At 53.6% G+C, this 16,925-nt stretch overlaps 1 protein-coding gene across 1 annotated transcript in view; it reads left to right on the forward strand.

Moving 5' to 3' along the window:
* The window catches only part of CRYBG2 (crystallin beta-gamma domain containing 2), a 29,081-nt gene extending 12,702 nt beyond the window's left edge, over nucleotides 1-16,379 (forward strand). The window contains exons 7-22 of the mRNA XM_045898371.3: nucleotides 150-279; nucleotides 2,159-2,298; nucleotides 3,122-3,248; nucleotides 3,492-3,527; nucleotides 3,872-4,008; nucleotides 4,167-4,293; nucleotides 4,597-4,736; nucleotides 4,834-4,960; nucleotides 5,183-5,215; nucleotides 5,311-5,423; nucleotides 8,579-8,708; nucleotides 9,997-10,136; nucleotides 10,492-10,615; nucleotides 12,196-12,354; nucleotides 13,733-13,892; nucleotides 13,995-16,379. Of these exons, the coding sequence (XP_045754327.2) occupies nucleotides 150-279; nucleotides 2,159-2,298; nucleotides 3,122-3,248; nucleotides 3,492-3,527; nucleotides 3,872-4,008; nucleotides 4,167-4,293; nucleotides 4,597-4,736; nucleotides 4,834-4,960; nucleotides 5,183-5,215; nucleotides 5,311-5,423; nucleotides 8,579-8,708; nucleotides 9,997-10,136; nucleotides 10,492-10,615; nucleotides 12,196-12,354; nucleotides 13,733-13,892; nucleotides 13,995-14,083 (1,912 nt within the window). The 3' untranslated portion in view covers nucleotides 14,084-16,379. The remainder of the gene's footprint in view (nucleotides 1-149; nucleotides 280-2,158; nucleotides 2,299-3,121; nucleotides 3,249-3,491; nucleotides 3,528-3,871; nucleotides 4,009-4,166; nucleotides 4,294-4,596; nucleotides 4,737-4,833; nucleotides 4,961-5,182; nucleotides 5,216-5,310; nucleotides 5,424-8,578; nucleotides 8,709-9,996; nucleotides 10,137-10,491; nucleotides 10,616-12,195; nucleotides 12,355-13,732; nucleotides 13,893-13,994) is intronic.
* Nucleotides 16,380-16,925: the final 546 nt, after the last annotated feature.

Genomic DNA, 16,925 nt, shown 5'->3' on the forward strand with positions numbered 1-16,925 from the left:
CCAAGGCGAGGCAGGGGGCTGCTTGTGGACCTGGGGGATGTCAGGGTGGTGAGATGTACCAAGGCCAACCTGGCAGAAACCCCTTCAGCCATCCTGCTTTGTGGCTACATCCTCTCCCCACCAGTGACCCTGGGTCTCTGTGCCCACAGCTGGATGCTCTACGAAGAGCCAGAGTTCCGGGGCCGGAAGCTGGTCCTGCCTGAAGGAGATGCGAATTTAGGAGTCTCGGGGCCAGCGTGGAGCACCCAAGGCATTGGCTCCCTGAGGCGGGTTGTCCGGGTGAGTGGTTGGGAGTGGGCACCAGATGTTGCCCCGTCTTCCCCAGGATCCAGGCCCTGAGGATGGGGACACCCTCAGGTGCCTGGAGTTGGAATGGCTGGGAGAACTCATATGGGTGAGGAGCCTGAAGGGGGCTTACTATGGATTCCTGACCTCAGAGCCCCACCTGTGGAAGAAAGGAGTTCTGGGGACCTCAGCATGGCTTGGGGACGCAGGGGGCAGACAGAGGCCAAGCCCCAGCTTGGGAGAGCAGCCTGGGGAAATTTGAGCTGGACTTGGAGAAGGGTTCGGTTAGAGCAACAGAAATGGGTGGGAGTGGCTGTGGGTGCTGGCCCAACCCCCCCCCCCCCGCCCCCAGGCCCAGGATCTCAGGCCCATGGTCAGACCCAAGGTGCTAGGATGTTTGTTCATTTGCTCACAGATACTGGTTAATGTCTGCTGTGTACCAGGCACCATGCCAGGCAGTGGGTGGGTTGGGGAGACCTGCTCTCTGCCCTGCAGGACTCATGGTCAAGGTAGGGTATGAGGGTGGGACTTGAAGCAGGAAAAGCATATAATCAGATTAGGGATTTATACACATCCCTCTGGCTGCCAGGAGGAGAAATCCAGGACTCAGGAAGACCAGGCAGGGCTGTGATTTCCAGGTGAGGGGCACCTCTGAATTTGAAGGGAGAGGTGTGTGGTTTGAAAAGGCACAGTCAACATTATAGTTTCATATCTGTAAAGTGGGAAAAAACAATACTGTTTTTGTACCACAAATTTACAAACTACCAAACTTAAGCTTGACAAAACCGTCTTGGCCACTAGGGAGAAGAGAAAGCCCTAACTCTAAAAGCAGGGCCTATCAGACTTTTTTTTTTTTTAATTAAAGTACGAATAACTCCAAGACAGAGCTGTTGCAATCCTCTGGGTAAGAGGGCGAGAGCTGACGAGTCATAACCAGGGCAGTGGCCCAGCTATGCAAAGGAGGGAATGGTTTTGAAAGCCTCTCCAGAAACACACAAATGTTTGTGGACAGTTTATTGTGAGCTTCTCACAATAAATTCATCTTCATGTAGGAAGTAACGAGATAGAAGAGAAAAAACGAGAGCTTTGAAGTCAGGTGGCCCTAGTTTCATTTCATTCATTCAGCATGGATTGGGCGCCGAGTGTGTGCCAGGCTTGTGGGAGGTGCTGGTTGCAACAGTGAACAAAAACTACATTGCTCTGTTCTTTGCCCTGCTACGTCCAGGCTTTGTGCCCTCGGGTGGGCCGCCTAACTTCGCTGAGCCTCACTTTCCTAGCCTGTGAATGGAGTAAGAACGCCCGTTGAGAGGGCCAACTGAGATGGAGTAGGACATGCCCTTAGCGAAGTGCCTTGCACTCAGTAGGGGCTTCATAAGCGTTTGCTGAAGGGGTGAGGGAATGAAATGATTCTTAGTGGGAGAGAAACACCCAGAATGCAGAGAGGATCCGCTGCTGCCCGGGGTAAGATGCAGGTAGAAGCCAGTCTGGACTAGGGCAGGAATTATTTACCAAGGAAGAGTCAAAGTTAGACTCAGGAAACAGCTGTCCACCCTCTTCATCTCTGGGTTGGATTATCAGGCTACCCAGAGGCAAGGCGAACGGCCTATGGCACTTGGCAGGCTCCTGCTGGGAACTTTGGTCACAGGGACCAAAGGTCCAGCACCAAAGAGATGGCTTTGGTCTCAGGCTTGTCTGGCCCACCTTGCAGAGAACACTCTAGCCACCCTCTGGCTTCTTTGCAGATGGCCACAAAGGTCTCCCAGGAGCACCCTGAGGCCCTGGCTGGACAGGCTTGGGAAAGCAGTTAGGGGCGGGGTGGGAGTAGTCTCTGAGGGGGGCTGTTTACACTCCCTTTTCCACCTCTCTTCTGCAGGATTACATTAGCCCAGAGATCATCTTGTACTCTGAGGAGGGCCTCAAGGGGGAGCAAGTGAAGCTAACGGATGCCTTGGAGGACTCCCAGGGCCCGGAGAGGCCCCTGCAGGTGGAATCTGCCACTGTCTCTGCAGGACTGTGAGTCAGGGCAATTCTGGAATCCCTTCATTTAACATTCATTGTGCTGGGTGCTGGAGACCCAGAGGTGACAGGACACAACTCCTGCCCTCAAGAAGTGCTTAGTCTACTGGAGGGGACGCGCAAGTAAGAAGGCAGTGGTGATCGGAGTCCTGGGGTGGGGGAGCACAGAAAAGCACCAAACCAACCCGAGGTCAGAGAAACCCTCCTGGAGGAGGAGACGCCTCAGCTGGGATGAATTGGCCGCAGAAGAATCTCAGCATAATGAGAGCAGGGCATGGGCGACTTTGTATGTTTTGTTCACTACTCTCTCCCTGATGCCTGAAGCAGGGACTGGCCTGGGGTAGATGCCCCTAAATATTTGTTAATTGAATGGGGAAGAGTATATCTAGCAGAGGGAACAGCACCGGCAAAGGCCCAGAGGTGAGAGATCTAAGCCTTGGAAGTTCAGTCTGGCCCAAGAAAGCAGCAGGTGGGGAGATGTGAGGCCCAGGAGTATGGCAGGGAGACAGATCAAAGGGCCTCTGTGCAGCTGGACTATATTGTGGGGCTAACGGGGAACTACTGGGGGCCCCTAAGCAGGTATGTGTGCAGGAAAGAACTCTCCAGCTGTGAGAAATTAGAGAGCGCCAGGCCAGAGGAATGGGGATGGATGGAGTGGCTACTGCAAGAGATTATGGGGGTCTGAAATATCCTCCAGCATCGACTTGATGGGGGCCTCTTCCCCTAAACCTTCTTCTCCCCTCTAAACCTTCCCCCCAACCACCAATCTGTGTCCCTGGCTATCTGGGCCACAGCTGCCTTTCTGCCTCCTCCCCCCCAGGTGGCTGCTGTACCCCAAACCCTTCTTTGAAGACACTCCCTGCATCCTGGAGCCTGGAGAGTACCCCACCTCAGAGGCCTGGGGTACATCAGACCCCAGGGTGGGCTCCTTGAAGCCCATGCGACTGGTAAGGGGCAAGTGGTCACAAGTTACCTCATCCTGCAGGTTGGGGGAAGAGGCAGGGCCTGGGGGGCTCCTGCTGAGAGTGGGATCTGGGAGAGGGGGAATTAGCCCAAGGGCTGGGGCAGAGGGAAAACAAGGGGTTGGCCATTTCTAGGGGTCTCAGGATCAAGTAAATCCTGGATTACCAGCCCCATCTGTCTTCTTCCTCTACCTCTGGGCTGGTGTCTCAGCTCTGTCTCCTCTGCAGGGCTGCCCGAGTGTGGAAAAGCCAGGGGAGCCCAAGGTAGGAGTCTGCGCTGCAGGGTCGAAGAGGGCCTTTGGGTGGGATGTGTCTATGCGTGTGGCTATCATAGTCTGGACCAGAAGACAGGGGAGGAGAGTGCTGGGGAACAGAAGCTGGGTTTGGGAGGGTGGAATCCTATGGGCTCACTGGGAACTGGCTTTTGGTGTGTAAGGAGGTTAGAGGTAAGAGAAGAGACAGGAGTTACCTAAGAGAATGGAGCTTAGTGAGAGTGGGAGGACTTAGCTCTGGGCTAACTAATGCTGGGCAGGGACTCCCTGGGCTGGCTGGGTGTGTTTCAGTCCAGACGGCTCCCCACCACCCTCACACCACCCCCTTTCCCCCAGGTTGTGGTTTATGAGGCCACAGGCTTTCAGGGCCAGAGCTGGGAAGTGAGCAGAGACATCTACAACCTTCAGCAGCCAGAGGACAGCCAGAGCCCCCACCTGGCCTCTGTGGGGTCCCTGCGAGTTCTTGGGGGCTGGTGAGGACTCTGAAACTTTCCTCCTACTTCATCCTCCCTTCTGGCCTCTACAGTGGGGTTGGGGAATGGCCCGGGCTGCCTAGGGGTGGGGGCAGCTGTCTTACACATCCGTGGGCCTTCCTGACCAAGTCTGTTTGTCCGCCTCCGCCTTCCCGCAGCTGGGTGGGCTACCAGAAGGCAGGCTTCCGGGGCCACCAGTATCTGCTGGAGGAGGGGGAGTATGCTGATTGGTCACACTGGGGAGGCTTTGACGAGGGGCTGACCTCCCTGCGGGTCATCCGGACGGTAAGCAAGGGCAATTGGGCCATCCCTCTGCCTGTGGCCACAGCCAGACATCTCCCACCCCACCCCCCGCCCCGCCCGCAAGTACAATCTGTTGAGAGAAGAGTTTGTGTCCTCTTTCCCAGTCCTCCAGAGCACCTGGAAGTGTTCCCTGAGGTCTAGCCTCTTGCCTTCGGGCTGCTCTTCCCCAGGCCACACTGATCTCCTTACTGCAAAGTCCCCTGGTGGGCTGCGTCCCCGGGGTCTGGGCACTCCCAGGGATTTCCGTGGGTGGGCAGGAGAGACCTGACTATCCCTGGGGCCCAGGACTTTGGGGACCCGGCCGTGGTGCTGTTTGAGGCCATGGACTTCGAGGGGCATGGCGTGGAGGTGAGAGAGGCATTGCCGGACGTGGAGCTGGCGCGACACGGCCCCCACACGCAGGCCATCCACGTGCTCAGCGGCGTGTGAGTGACCCCGGCTCCGGGAGCGAGGCGGGCCAGGAGCGGTTTCCTCTGAGGCGCCGGCTCCGCCCCGCTGACCCGGGCCCCGCCCTCCCTGCAGGTGGGTGGCCTATCAGAAGGTGGGCTTCTCCGGGGAGCAGTACGTGCTGGAGAAGGGCGTGTACCGCAACTGCTATGACTGGGGCGCGGGCAACAGCGCCCTCGCCTCGCTGCAGCCGGTCCTGCAGGTGCGCGCCAGCCGTGGGGGGCGGGGCCCTGGGGCCTGGGCGGGGCCCGCCGCTGCGGGGGCGGGGCTGGAAGACGCGAGCGGGGAGCGTGGGGGCGGGGCCCCTGAGAAGGGGCGGAGCTAACACGGGCCTGAGCGACGGGTTGCTGTGGAAAGAGTCGGGAAACTGAGGCTAGAGGCTGGTACCCTCCTTAAGTCTCGAAACTTTGGGCCCTCCCTTCAGGTCGGCGAGCACAATCTGCACTTTGTCTCAAAGGTAAGGAGCTGGTGCGGGGCCTGTCTCCTCTTCCCTATTCTCTCTGTCCCACTCCATCGCCCTCCATTCTCAGCTCTTCATGTCTCTACCTGCAGATTCAGCTTTTCTCCGGCCCCGACTTCCTGGGCGACCACATCTCCTTCGAGGATGACCAGACCTCCCTGCCCGCCTGCTTCCAGGTCCAGTCTTGCCGTGTCCACGGGGGCAGGTGAGGACGTGGGGGAGGGGAGAAGCGGGGCGCACCTGCCGCACCGGCCCGAGCGCGCTTAACTCAACTTGGAAATCCAGGCTGCTGGAAGGTCTTTCTTTGAAATGATTTCTTTCCTTCGGCTTCCTTGAGATTAGCTATTCTGTCCCGAATCATTCAATCTTAAAGCAAACCAAGCAAAATAAAGGTTTAATGGAAAACGTAAAACTTGTAGGTAGTATAGGATAAAGAACTCCAATCTTGTTTCATCTATCTCGCTGCCTTTTATTTTTTTTTTTTAGTGGAGCATTTAAAATCCCTGACCCAACATAAAATTTTACAGGTAAATACTTAAATATGTCTCTCTAGTAAGAAAGAACTCTCCCCAACCCACATAGCCATAATTTATTATCACAGCTAATAAAATTAACAGTAGTTTGTTAGTGTTACCTAATACCCAGGCCATGTTCAGATTTCTCCCATTGTCTTAAAAAAGTGCCTTTGTGAAATTGATTTGTTTTTCTCAGGATCCAAACAAGGTCCACACATTGCTTTTGGTCAGTTTGGTCTTTAATTTATAGCAGTTCCCCTCCTTTCTTTTTGTTTTATATCATTCATTTGTTTAAAGAAACCAATAGGGGTGCCTGGGTGGCACAGTTGGTTAAGCCACGAACTCTTGGTTTTGGCTCAGGTCATGATCTCAGGGTGGTGAGATCGAGCCCCCCAGGAGCCCTGTGTCTGGCTCCGCGCTGGGGGTAGAGCCTGCTTGAGATTCTCTCTCTTCCTCTCCTTCTGCAGCCCCCCTTCCCCCTCCCCAAAAAGAAAAGAAAACCAATCATTTGCCCTGTAAGTTTCCCATCTTCTGAATTTGGCTTATTGCTTCCTTTGGGTGCCTTTTTTCCCTTTGTGTCCCATATTTCCTGTAAACTGGTAGATCTGGAGGCTTGATGAGATTCAGGGTGTTTTGTTCTGTTGGCAAGAAGACTATATAAGTGGTACCCTGTACTTTTTACTACATTACCTCAGGCACATACCTGGTTGTCCCACTTTTAATGATATCAAGATCCCTACATTGTAAGATTTGCCATTAAAAAAATAAGATTTGTTATTTACCTCTCACCTAATGGTATTAGCATCCACTGATGATAATTGCCTAGACCCCTTATTTCTTTAGAGGTTACAAAATGATGATTTTAAGATTTTTGGTATTCCTTCTACATATGTTAGCTGGAATACCTCTATAAAGAAGAGCTTTCCCTTTTCTATTATTTGTTTACCCAAAATAGTTTATATAAAAAAGGCAGTTTGATCCTTTCCCAAGGATCAGTTTCTCTTGATCAATTTTCAGAATAATTTCTGAATTGGTGCCCTAGCAACCTCTAGAGCTAATGAAATATTTTTTAAGTATTGTTATGAACTCATGGATTTATATGTAATTGAAATGCCTCCGTCCATTGGAGTTACTATTCTTTTGTGTGCTCTAATCATTCTCTCTTTGACAAATGAGAGCCCCTTCAAATTGTCTGCTTTTGATGTGACTCCAATAGGTTTTTTATAATTTCCTTGTTTTCCTGGTATAATAAGATGCTCCAGGATCATTTTGTACATTTTTGCCCTAAACTTGGATTTAGTTATCTGCCAAGGGACTCCGATTCCAATGGTATTTGGATGGAAGCTGGATGTTTCAAAACTATATTACTAATATTACTAACAGTAAAAAGCAGTGAAAACTGTTTGAGGTTTCTCTGTGGTTCTTTTTGTCCTCAGGACATTCACCAACACCCCACTTGGTATGTGCAGTTCAAAGTATCATTTTTAAGACATTTGAAATAATACTTTTTGTGTGTGTGGTTATGCCACCAACCTGATATACAGTTAGGTTCATTTATTTTATTTTATTTATTTAAATTTTTAGGAATACTTTCCATTTTTACTTAATTGTTTTTTAATTACATAAAAAATTTATAGTGTCCCTGTCATAGCTTGGGCTGCTGTAACAAAATATCATAGGCTGGAAGACTTCAACAACAGGAACTTATTTTCTCACAGTTCTAGAGGCTGGGAAGTCCAAGGTCAAGGTGCAGGCCCATTCTCGGCTCCCCAGCGAGGCCTCACTTCCTGGCTAGCACATAGCTGCCTTCTTCCTGTGTCCCCATGTGGTGGAGAGAGTGCTCCTGTGCCTTCCTCTTGTATAGGGACACTATACCCATCATGAGGCCCACCTTCCTGACCTCATCTGAATTTCCCAAAGGCCATCATATTTGAGGTTAGGGCTTCAACATAGGAATTTTGGGGAGACACATTCAGTCCAGAGCAGTTCCAAAGCTAAGTCAATCAGTAGGACCTATCTCTATCCCTGTGATCTTTTCCCCTCCCTCCCTCATAGGTAATCTTTTGTTTTTTCAGTGTTTAGTTAACTCATCCATTGTTTCTTTTTGAAAATATATGCGAATATACTCTCATATATAAATTTGTATATAAATATAGAAACCAAATATATTTGTTGCTCTCTTTCCCCATTTTCTTACACAAAAAGAAGTGTACTACAACCTGGCGAATACTAAAGACCACTGAATTGTACACTTTAAAGAATGAAGTTTATGGTATGTGCATTATATCTCAGTTTTTCAAAAGGGAAGCATACTATAAACACTGTTCTGCCCCTTGTTTGTTTTTCCTTAACAGTTTGGAGATCATTTTATATCCCTTTAAGAGCTCTTCCTCATTCCTTTTTACTGCTGTGTTATTATACTCTACATTCTTAGTTTAATCAACTCTCCCCTGTTGATGGACATTTAGACTGCTTCCACTCTGCCATGGCCACCCACACTGCACGAAGAACTTTGTGCATGCGCCATTTCAGGTTTCTGAAGGAGGTTTCGAGATTCCGAGAAATGGGACTGCTGAGTGATTGTGCATAGAGTTTTGCTTCATATTGCCAAATTTCCCTCCATAGGGGCAGTATGATTTCATCCAGTCATTTCTGAAGCCTTGGCCTCAGTCTCTTGCTGCAGGGCCTGTTCATTCTTGACTTCCCACGGGCTTGGAGCGGGGGGTGGGGGTCACAATCAAGTCCGCCTCCACTCTGCTGCATCTCAGAGGGCCTGGCAGGCCAAGCACAGGATGGGACAAGCTCAGATACCTACTCACATCCTCCTACTCTTCCCCTTCCCCAGCTGGATCCTGTTTGATGAGAAGAACTTTGAGGGTGACCAACACATTCTCTCCGAGGGCGAGTTCCCCACTCTCACAGCCATGGGCTGCCTAGCCTCCACAGTCCTGGGCTCTCTCCAGAAGGTACCCCTGGTGAGTAGCCTTGTCCAGGTCCAGGCAACCCCTGGGGCAGGAGGTGCTGCTGGGGACATGCCGGGTACCGGGTCTCTTCTCACTGTTGGCTAGGCTGCTGGAGCTTCAAGCCAGTCATCGTCAGAACCACCCCAGGTCCCTCCGAACCCATGGCTTCAAAGGCAGTTTGACTTACTAGAGAGTTATTGAGCACCCACCGTGACAGGTCGCTGGGGACGCTGAAATAAATCAGACACAGCCCTGCCTTCAAGGAACCCATGGCCACACTGACATAAAGATGACAAGGCAGTGGTGTGCCCAGATATAGAGGTGGTCTGGGGACAGGAGGGACTAGCACTCAGGTGATCGGGGGCAGGGGCCGGACTGCGGAGAGGGGCTTCTGTGCGGGAAGGAGTGGGACAGAGGGCTGGCTCCGCTGTGTGGGGAGGATTGGGGACAAGGCAGTAGGGTTGCCGCTCCAGTAAGGGAGAGGGGGAAGGATGGACCCTGGGCCAGGGAGGAGATGGAGGGAAGTGGCCCGGCCATAGTAAGGAACCAGAGTCTGGAGGACGGGGTGGGCCAGCCATGGCAGCACAGCAGACGGTGACCGCCGAGCTCCAGGCGGTGTGTAAAATGCTTCCCCTGCACTTAATCCGATGAGCTTTGTCACTGCCGTCAGCTCCCTTCTCCAGATGTGAAACAGACGCACAGAGAGGTTGTGCGACTTGCTCCAGGCCACAAAGGTGGTGACAGGCAGAGCTGAGTTCTCCCCGAGGCAGCCTCGCTGCTGAGTCCAAGCTTTATAAGTACACGTTGGGCTCTGCAGGCAGACAGACCTGGTTCTGAAGCCCAGCTCTAGGGACTTGAGCAAGTGGTTTGATCTTCTCCAGACTCAGTTTCCCTTCTGTTAAGCAAGGATGATAATAACAGCACCTACCTTACAGGGTTGTTGAGAAGTTATAATGAGATCAGGTAAAGCACTTAGCACAGAATCTGGCAGGTGGTAAGCCCTGAATACATGAGAACCGCTATAATTACTGCTATAATTACTACTGTTAGAAGCACCATTAACTGGCACTGCGAGGAGGTTTGAGGGGGCCGTGGGGGGCCCACTCTGGCACGTGCTGCATCTGAGAATCTGGGGGACGCCCAGCTGCCAGTGTCCAGGAGTCCAGGGCTCTGTGGGGTGGAGCTCAGGAGGGAAGAGGGCCTGAAATATGGATCTGGGGATTGGAGTATCTGGAATTTGGGGCCGAGGTGGGGGCTGGGGCTCTCTCGGCCTCACCGCTTTTCCATGCCCTGGCCCCAGCACTTTTCAGAGCCCTCCATTTTTCTGTACGGACTGGAGTGCTTTGAGGGGAAGGAGATCGAGCTGGACAGGGAGGTGCGCAGCCTGCAAGCGGAGGGCTTCAACAACCACGTGCTGTCCGTGCGGATCAGGGGGGGCGTGTGAGTGTGTTGGGCGAGCTCAAGGGTAGGGGCTGCTAGGGAGTGAGGGCTGGGTCCCTGGCCTCTTGCCCCTTTCCATTCCCTTCCATTCCCTGCCCCCAGCCAAGAAGGAGGGAGAGGGGCAGTGTGAGGAGGGCCTTGGACCCCAGCCTGGATCCTCCACGACCCTCCTCTGCCCTGCAAATCCGAAATCCACTTCCCGGCCCCCTTCTCCTCCCTCGGGACCCTAACACCAGGCAGAGGAGTCTCAGCATGAGAGAAAAGGAGGTGGAGAATGTTCTGACATCTGTGCCTCTCCTCCACCTGTCTGTCTATCTGTCTTGCTCTCTGCATCTCCGGCACCTGTGGGGCCCAGCTGGGTGCTGTGTGAGCACAGTGACTTCCGGGGCCGCCAGTGGCTGGTGGGCAGCTGCGAGATCACCAACTGGCTGACGTACAGCGGGACGCAGAGGGTGGGTTCCCTCTACCCCATCAAGCAGGTGGGTAGCGAGTCGGGTTGTGTGTGTCTGTGCCGGTCTTTCGGGCCGTGTGCTTCCCATGTTTCCCAAACTCAGCATTTGGGTACTTTTGTCACAATTTTGCCACAATTTTGCCACATTGTCGTTCCTCTTGAACCATTATCTACTTAATATTTTTCTCTAAACCAACTCACTTTTTGTCTTCACTTTATCCTTATGCTAGGGACTGATATCCATAAAATCATGGGTTTGGTGTGTGTGTATGATTTTTCTTTAATTGGCATTATAATAAATACATAGCCATTAAATTTTTAGCCATCTGTTTATCCACTTAGGACTAAAAATCATCTCATGTGCCTCCCTCTGGGAAACACTGGAACACCTGGAAACGCTTGGGTTTCTCCAGGTCTCAGAGCGCATGTCTGGACCTGCTTCTCATTGATGTACATGCGCATTGTTGTGGAGGCAGGGCCATGGGGCGCGCGCACGCACGCGTGCGTGTGTGTGCGCGCGCACGCATGCCCTCTCAGGGTATTTCTGTGGCTGTGACGTTATTTGTATCCATGTGTCTGTGCTCTGGAGGTGACGTGGTTGTGTGGGAGGTGTGTAAATGACTACCTGTGCCTGCTTTTGTGACACTGTTGAGACAGCGTGTGTCCTTGTATGAGGATCTTTGTGTGGCCCCTAGATTCACAGACTCTTAGGACAGCATTGCTAGAAGAAAGGTTGGAGGTTCTCTCCGGCCCCCACATTTACAAATGGGGAAATAAAGGTCCACAGAAATGGACAAGGATTTGCTCTGCAATCTTGAGCAAGTACTGTACCTCCATGGACCTCTTTAAAATGGGGATAACGTAGGGGCCACCTGGCTGGCTCAGTCGGTAGAGCATGCGACTCTTGATCTCAGGGTTGTGAGTTCGAGCCCCACGTTAGGTGTAGAGATTACTTACAAAAAAGACCAAAAAAAAAAAAAAATCTTTAAAAAGAAATAAAATGGGGATAACACATGTGATGGAGTTGTCTTGAGGACTGAAGATAAATAATGTTTGTAAAGCCCTTAGAACGGTGCTTGAGTGGGTTAGCGGTGGTTCTTCTGACTGCTATTACCATCACCACGATCCAAGGCCCCCGGCTGATCTGTGGCAGAGCCTGGTCTGATGTGTGACAACCGGGTGTCTGCCCCACACCCGGGCCAGTGTTCTTCTTCAGCACGGGTGTGTGTGCGCATGTCTGTATTCCTACTTGCATCCATCCTGTTAGCAAACATGGGGTGTGGAGTCGGCTGGCGGGGGCGGGGCTGCGTGTGTCTGTGGCTTTGTGGCTGCGGCAAACTTCTGCCCAACCACGGGGACCTGGTGCATCTCTGCCAGTGTGTCCCTGTACGTGTGGTGTCTGTGGTCGTGGGTGTGCACCACAGATGCACCCCTGATACACGTGTGTGAGAGAAGAAGCAGGGCCAAGGAAGGCTTCAGGGCAGGAGGGAGGGCTTGGGGGGCTGGGGATGCTCGTGGTTCCAGAGCTGAGGGTGTCGGGTGCCCAGCTGGGAGCATCCCTGCCCCAGGGATCTCTCACTCTCCACTCCTCCTGCACCCCCCCCCCAGCCCCGGGTTTATTTCCGCCTCTGGAATCCCGCACTGAGGGGATTCCTGGCGGTGCCAGACCACGTGGAGGACATGAAGGCGGGCCGTGTGGTGGTCTCTGAGCCCCAAGCGGGAGGCAGCTGCATCTGGTACTACGAGCATGGGCTGCTGAAGAACCAGGTACTGGTTGAGGGGCTGGGACGGGAACACCAGAGCCCCAGGCACTCGAAGGTTCCCTGCGTGGGGAAGCAGGACCTGCCCTCGGGCCAGAGAGACAGAGAGAGACACACACCTGCCAGGACCCTGGGGAGGCGGGGAAGACTCCAGGCTCTGCTCCCCTGGGCAGTGTGGGCTCCTCTCTGGGCCTCAGTTCCCCATCTGCAAAACAAGAGCGTTGAACCAGATACTTCTAAGGGAACTCCTAGCTCTGATATCCTGGGACAGACCTTGGATCCTATTAATAAGGATAGATTCACTCCACGAACATTTCCCAAGCACCTGCCCTTCCGAAGCTGACATCGTAGTGGGGGAGAGACAGAAACCATTTAAATGAGTAAAATACCTCAGTACGTTAGGGGATGAGAAGTGCATGCGAGGAAAAATCAATGAAAGGGGAACAGGGAGTATCAGTAGCTCTGACAAGGGGAGCCCTTCCTAAGAAGGTGGCATTTGGGGCGCCTGGGTGGCTCAGTCTTTAAGCGTCTGCCTTCGGCTCAGGTCATGATCCCAGGCTCCTGGGATCGAGCCCCGCGTCGGGCTCCCTGCTCGGCAGGAAGCCTGCTTCTCCCTCTCCTTCTGTCCCTGCTTGTGTTCCTGCTCTCGCTATGTCTCTCTCTGTCAAAAAAATAAATAAAATCTAAAAAAAAAGAAGGTGGCATTTGAGGGAGGCAGCCATGTAGGTATCTGCAGGAAGCGTGCTCCCTGCAGGGGGAACAGTCGCGGAAAGGCCCTGAGGTGGGAACCTACCTGGCAACAGGACTAGCCAGCTCCCCTCACTGGTGGCAGTGAAGGGAGGGCGGGAGGGAAGTAGCAAGAGAGAGGAGGTCAGAAAGGTTACGGGGGTGTGGGTCTTTGTAGGCCATGGAAGGAGCTTCGCTTCTTACTTGAAATGGGAGAGAACCTGGCTCTGTGGCAGGTGCTGTGGTAAGCCCTCTACATGAATGCCTCGTATGATCCTCAGAGGGCACTATGGGGCAGGTCTTACTCTACTCCCCATTTTATAGGTGAGGAAACTGGAGCACAGAGAAGTTAAGTAACAGGCTGAAAGTCACACAGGCAGTTAGTGTGTGGAAGCTTGTCTGATGCGAAATCCTCTGCTTTGGGAGTCAGTCACAAGAGGCTTCCTGGAGGAGCTATTTTTCCAGACCTTTTATGGGTTTTCACATGGACTGCCTGCATCAGGCAGCACTCAGAGGTTCCCATCCCCAGGGAATCCAGCACGCAGAAGGATTAAGAGATTTGCCCAGGGCCCCAGTCCCTGAGAACCAGGATTCAAAGCTGGGTGTGTGTTAAGCGTGTCGGGTTTGGCGGAGTCCCTGATGACCTCCTGGGGCCTCAGGTGGCCCCGACCATGAGCCTGCAGGTGATCGGGCCCCCCAACACAGGCTCGAAGGCGGTGCTGTGGGCTGAGAGCCGCCTGCCCCGCCAGACGTGGAGCATCAGTGAATCGGGCCACATCTGCAGCCAGATGTTTGAAGGCCGGATCCTAGATGTGAAGGGTAAGGGGGCCTGTATGTGGGAGAAGGCACCTGGGGGGGCTGCGGCCAGTGGGGTCCTCAGCAATCTCTGACCATCTCCCCATCTCTCACCCCTTCCCCCAGGCGGCCGGAGCTATGACCAGGACCATGCGGTGCTGTGGGAGCTGGCCAAGGACCGGGCGTCCCAGATCTGGACCGTCCATGTGCTCTGACCGCCCCCGTTCCCCAGCCCTGGAGGCTTTCCCTGGGATGGAATGTTTTTATAGGCTTTTTGTTGTTGTTGTAACATAAGCTGTTTTCTAATATGCTCCCAGGTACCCTCATCTTTGTGCACCTTGATATTTGGGGATGGGGTGAGGATTTGTTCACCTGCCTTCTTTGCCCTATACTCGCCCTACTTCTTTCCTCCCAGCTCTGGTTCTGGGGCTCAGCTGTAAGGCCTCCCTTGGCCACCAGAGGGAGCCCTGGGCCCAGACAAACTGATGAGTGTGGTCTTTATGCTGTCACCCCAAATGATGGGTTCCAAGAGCCGGCTCTGAGCCAGGTCCAAATGGGTCCACTGAGCTGTGGGGCACAAACAGAAGCCAAGCCCCTTGGTACCTGCCCTCAGAGAACTCACAGGCTAGTGGAGGATTCCTACAGGTAGGGTAATAACACTCAATGGTAGGATAGGAAGGGAAGTAGAAGGATGCACAGAGGAGGAACCTGAACCACTTAGGGGCACAGGGCAGGCTGCTGGGAGGAAGGGATGCTCAGCTGAGATGTGGAGGAGGGGAAGGAGTCAGCCAGGCTAGAGGGTGGCGGAGGAAAAGTGTTCTAGGGATGCAGGTAAGTCGAGGGGTGAAGACTTGGAAGTTCAGTATGAAGGAGTTGCAGCGGGCCAGGCAGGAGAGGTGAATGGGAGACACACCCCCAAGGACCTTGCCCACTGGCGTCCCTCTTAATTTCCCCCAACTCCAGTCTAAAGGCCCAAAGGTTTGGCCTCTCAGTCAAAGAAGCCAGGACAGGGAGTCTGGGTTCTTAACCCAGCCTAGAAAAGACAGGACATAGAAGAGGAACAGCTCCCTCCATCCCCCGATCTAGCAGGCACTTCTCAGCCCCTTGGCCAAGGTCCTCTAGGAAGAGACAGAGAAGCTCAAGGCCCTTGGGGGCTTCTCTGGGGCTCCCTTCCCTCCTTGCAGCTCCCAGTACCACCACTGCAGACCCAGGATGCTAGAAGTGGTTAGAGCACCTGTGTCCTTCCTGCCTTCCCAGCCTGGGTTCAGTGGGGTATAAGTGGACGGCCTCCTCGTCATCCTTTTCAGCACCCCTGGTGGACCAGTGTCCAGTGTCCGGTGAGGACAGGAGGGTGCCTGTGGGGCTGAGACCCCAAGAGCTGAGGGAGTGGGTCTCTGAATCTGCCATTCTGAAGACACCCAGGTATAGGGTGAGGGATTCTCTGAGCTTCTGCAACCGGGGATGTCCAGGGCCAGGATGGGGGGAGGCGGGTCCTCTGGGACCGTCATTCCCAAACACCTAGGGCTGGGTGAAGCACATGCAACTAAAGAGGCTGGCAGATTCTGGGCCATGTCCCTGCAAGGTGATCCTGAGGGGAGAGGCCTCCGCCCTGGGATTCTGGGGCGGGAACGCTAGCATAGGAGCTCTCTGGTGCTACCTCTCCTGCTGGGGGGGGCAAGGGAAGATCCTTGGTGCTGCTGCAAACCAGGCTCTTGGAGTCCGGCGATGTGCAGTGACCACACGCAGGACCCCGCTCCAAGTACAGGACAACTTTATTGATCCCCAGCTGGGTGCCGCTTGCCCCCCCATAGCTCCAAGGCACTGCCTCTCAATTCCCACAGCCTGGTCATCTCTGGCATCAACCCCTCCCAGGGACGTGGTGGTGGTGGGGCGGGGGGCTTCTCTTGCTAGTGATGGTGGCAGCTGTCTCAGGGGGCCCGGAGCTAGGGCTGAGGCATGTCACCTCAGCTGAGGTAGAAGAGCTGGACGAGGGTGTTAGCCAGGAAGAGAAAGACACTGCTACCGCCTACGTTGCTGAGTGCTGGGGATGCACTCTTGGGTTCCTTGGTGGTGGTGGCTGTGGTACCATTTCCCAGGACTCCAGTTTCTATCTGCAAGAGAAGTGGGGCAAGCTCAGGGCTTTCGAAGCTCAGGTTATTTAGAGACCTAGTTCCCCTACCCTGATACAATAGTTCTCTGGTCTCTGTCCCCCATGACCATGACTTCTGCCACAAGGTCTTGTGGGGACAGGACCTTCCTGCCTTGGCACAGGCAGGGTCAAAGGCGGTTCCTCCCATGGAAGCTTCTTTTCACCTCCGCCAAGCCACCAGCTCCTCCAGCATGTGGGAGACAGGAACCTGTGTCTCAGCCCTTGACCTGACTAGCTGAGCTAGGGGCTCAGCCTCTCTGAGCCTACTTCCTCATCTTCTGAATGAGCCCATCACAATCTTGAGGTCGTGTGAAACGAGGCTGGGGAGAAGACACTGGCAAAGTGTGGGTGGGCGAGGAGGTGGGGAGGGTGTGACCTCTTGCACGAGGAAATCGCCAGATGGTGATCCAACTGTTCTCAATGCTTGACCAGGCTACAAGTAAAGCTGCCCCTGATGGAGATGAAGCTGTTTTTGATGGTGATCAGGCTGTTCTTGATGCTTGATCAAGCTGTTCTTGATCTAGAACTTGATGGCTCTGGTCTCCTATGAGGGCTAGCGCCCTTAGGGCACATGGGATGCTGCCAAATCTGCCTCCTGGAATAGCAGTTGAATTTGAGACTCCAGCTGTTTCTGGAGTGGGAGATTTCTATCTTCTTTGCATTCCCGAACACATAGGCTTTTCTCCCTGGGGTGGTTCCCTGCTATCTCCAGGACCAGATCTAGCTCCCCTTGAACCTGTCCTGGCCCCTTCCCAACAGGGCCACTTCCCCAGCTTCCCTGGGGATTGATGCCATCCTTCCTCACTCCGAGCTGTCTCCCCAAGCCTTGTCATTCCTATTCCACATCACCCCCCTGTGTGCCTCACTGTGCCTGGCACCCTGCGAACGCTCCCCAGCCTCAAGCAGTC

Source organism: Mirounga angustirostris, unplaced genomic scaffold, assembly GCF_029215605.1.
Source record: "Mirounga angustirostris isolate CCGP_5_RB_7025 unplaced genomic scaffold, mMirAng1.0.hap1 SCAF_4, whole genome shotgun sequence".
Taxonomy (NCBI): Eukaryota; Metazoa; Chordata; class Mammalia; order Carnivora; family Phocidae; genus Mirounga; species Mirounga angustirostris.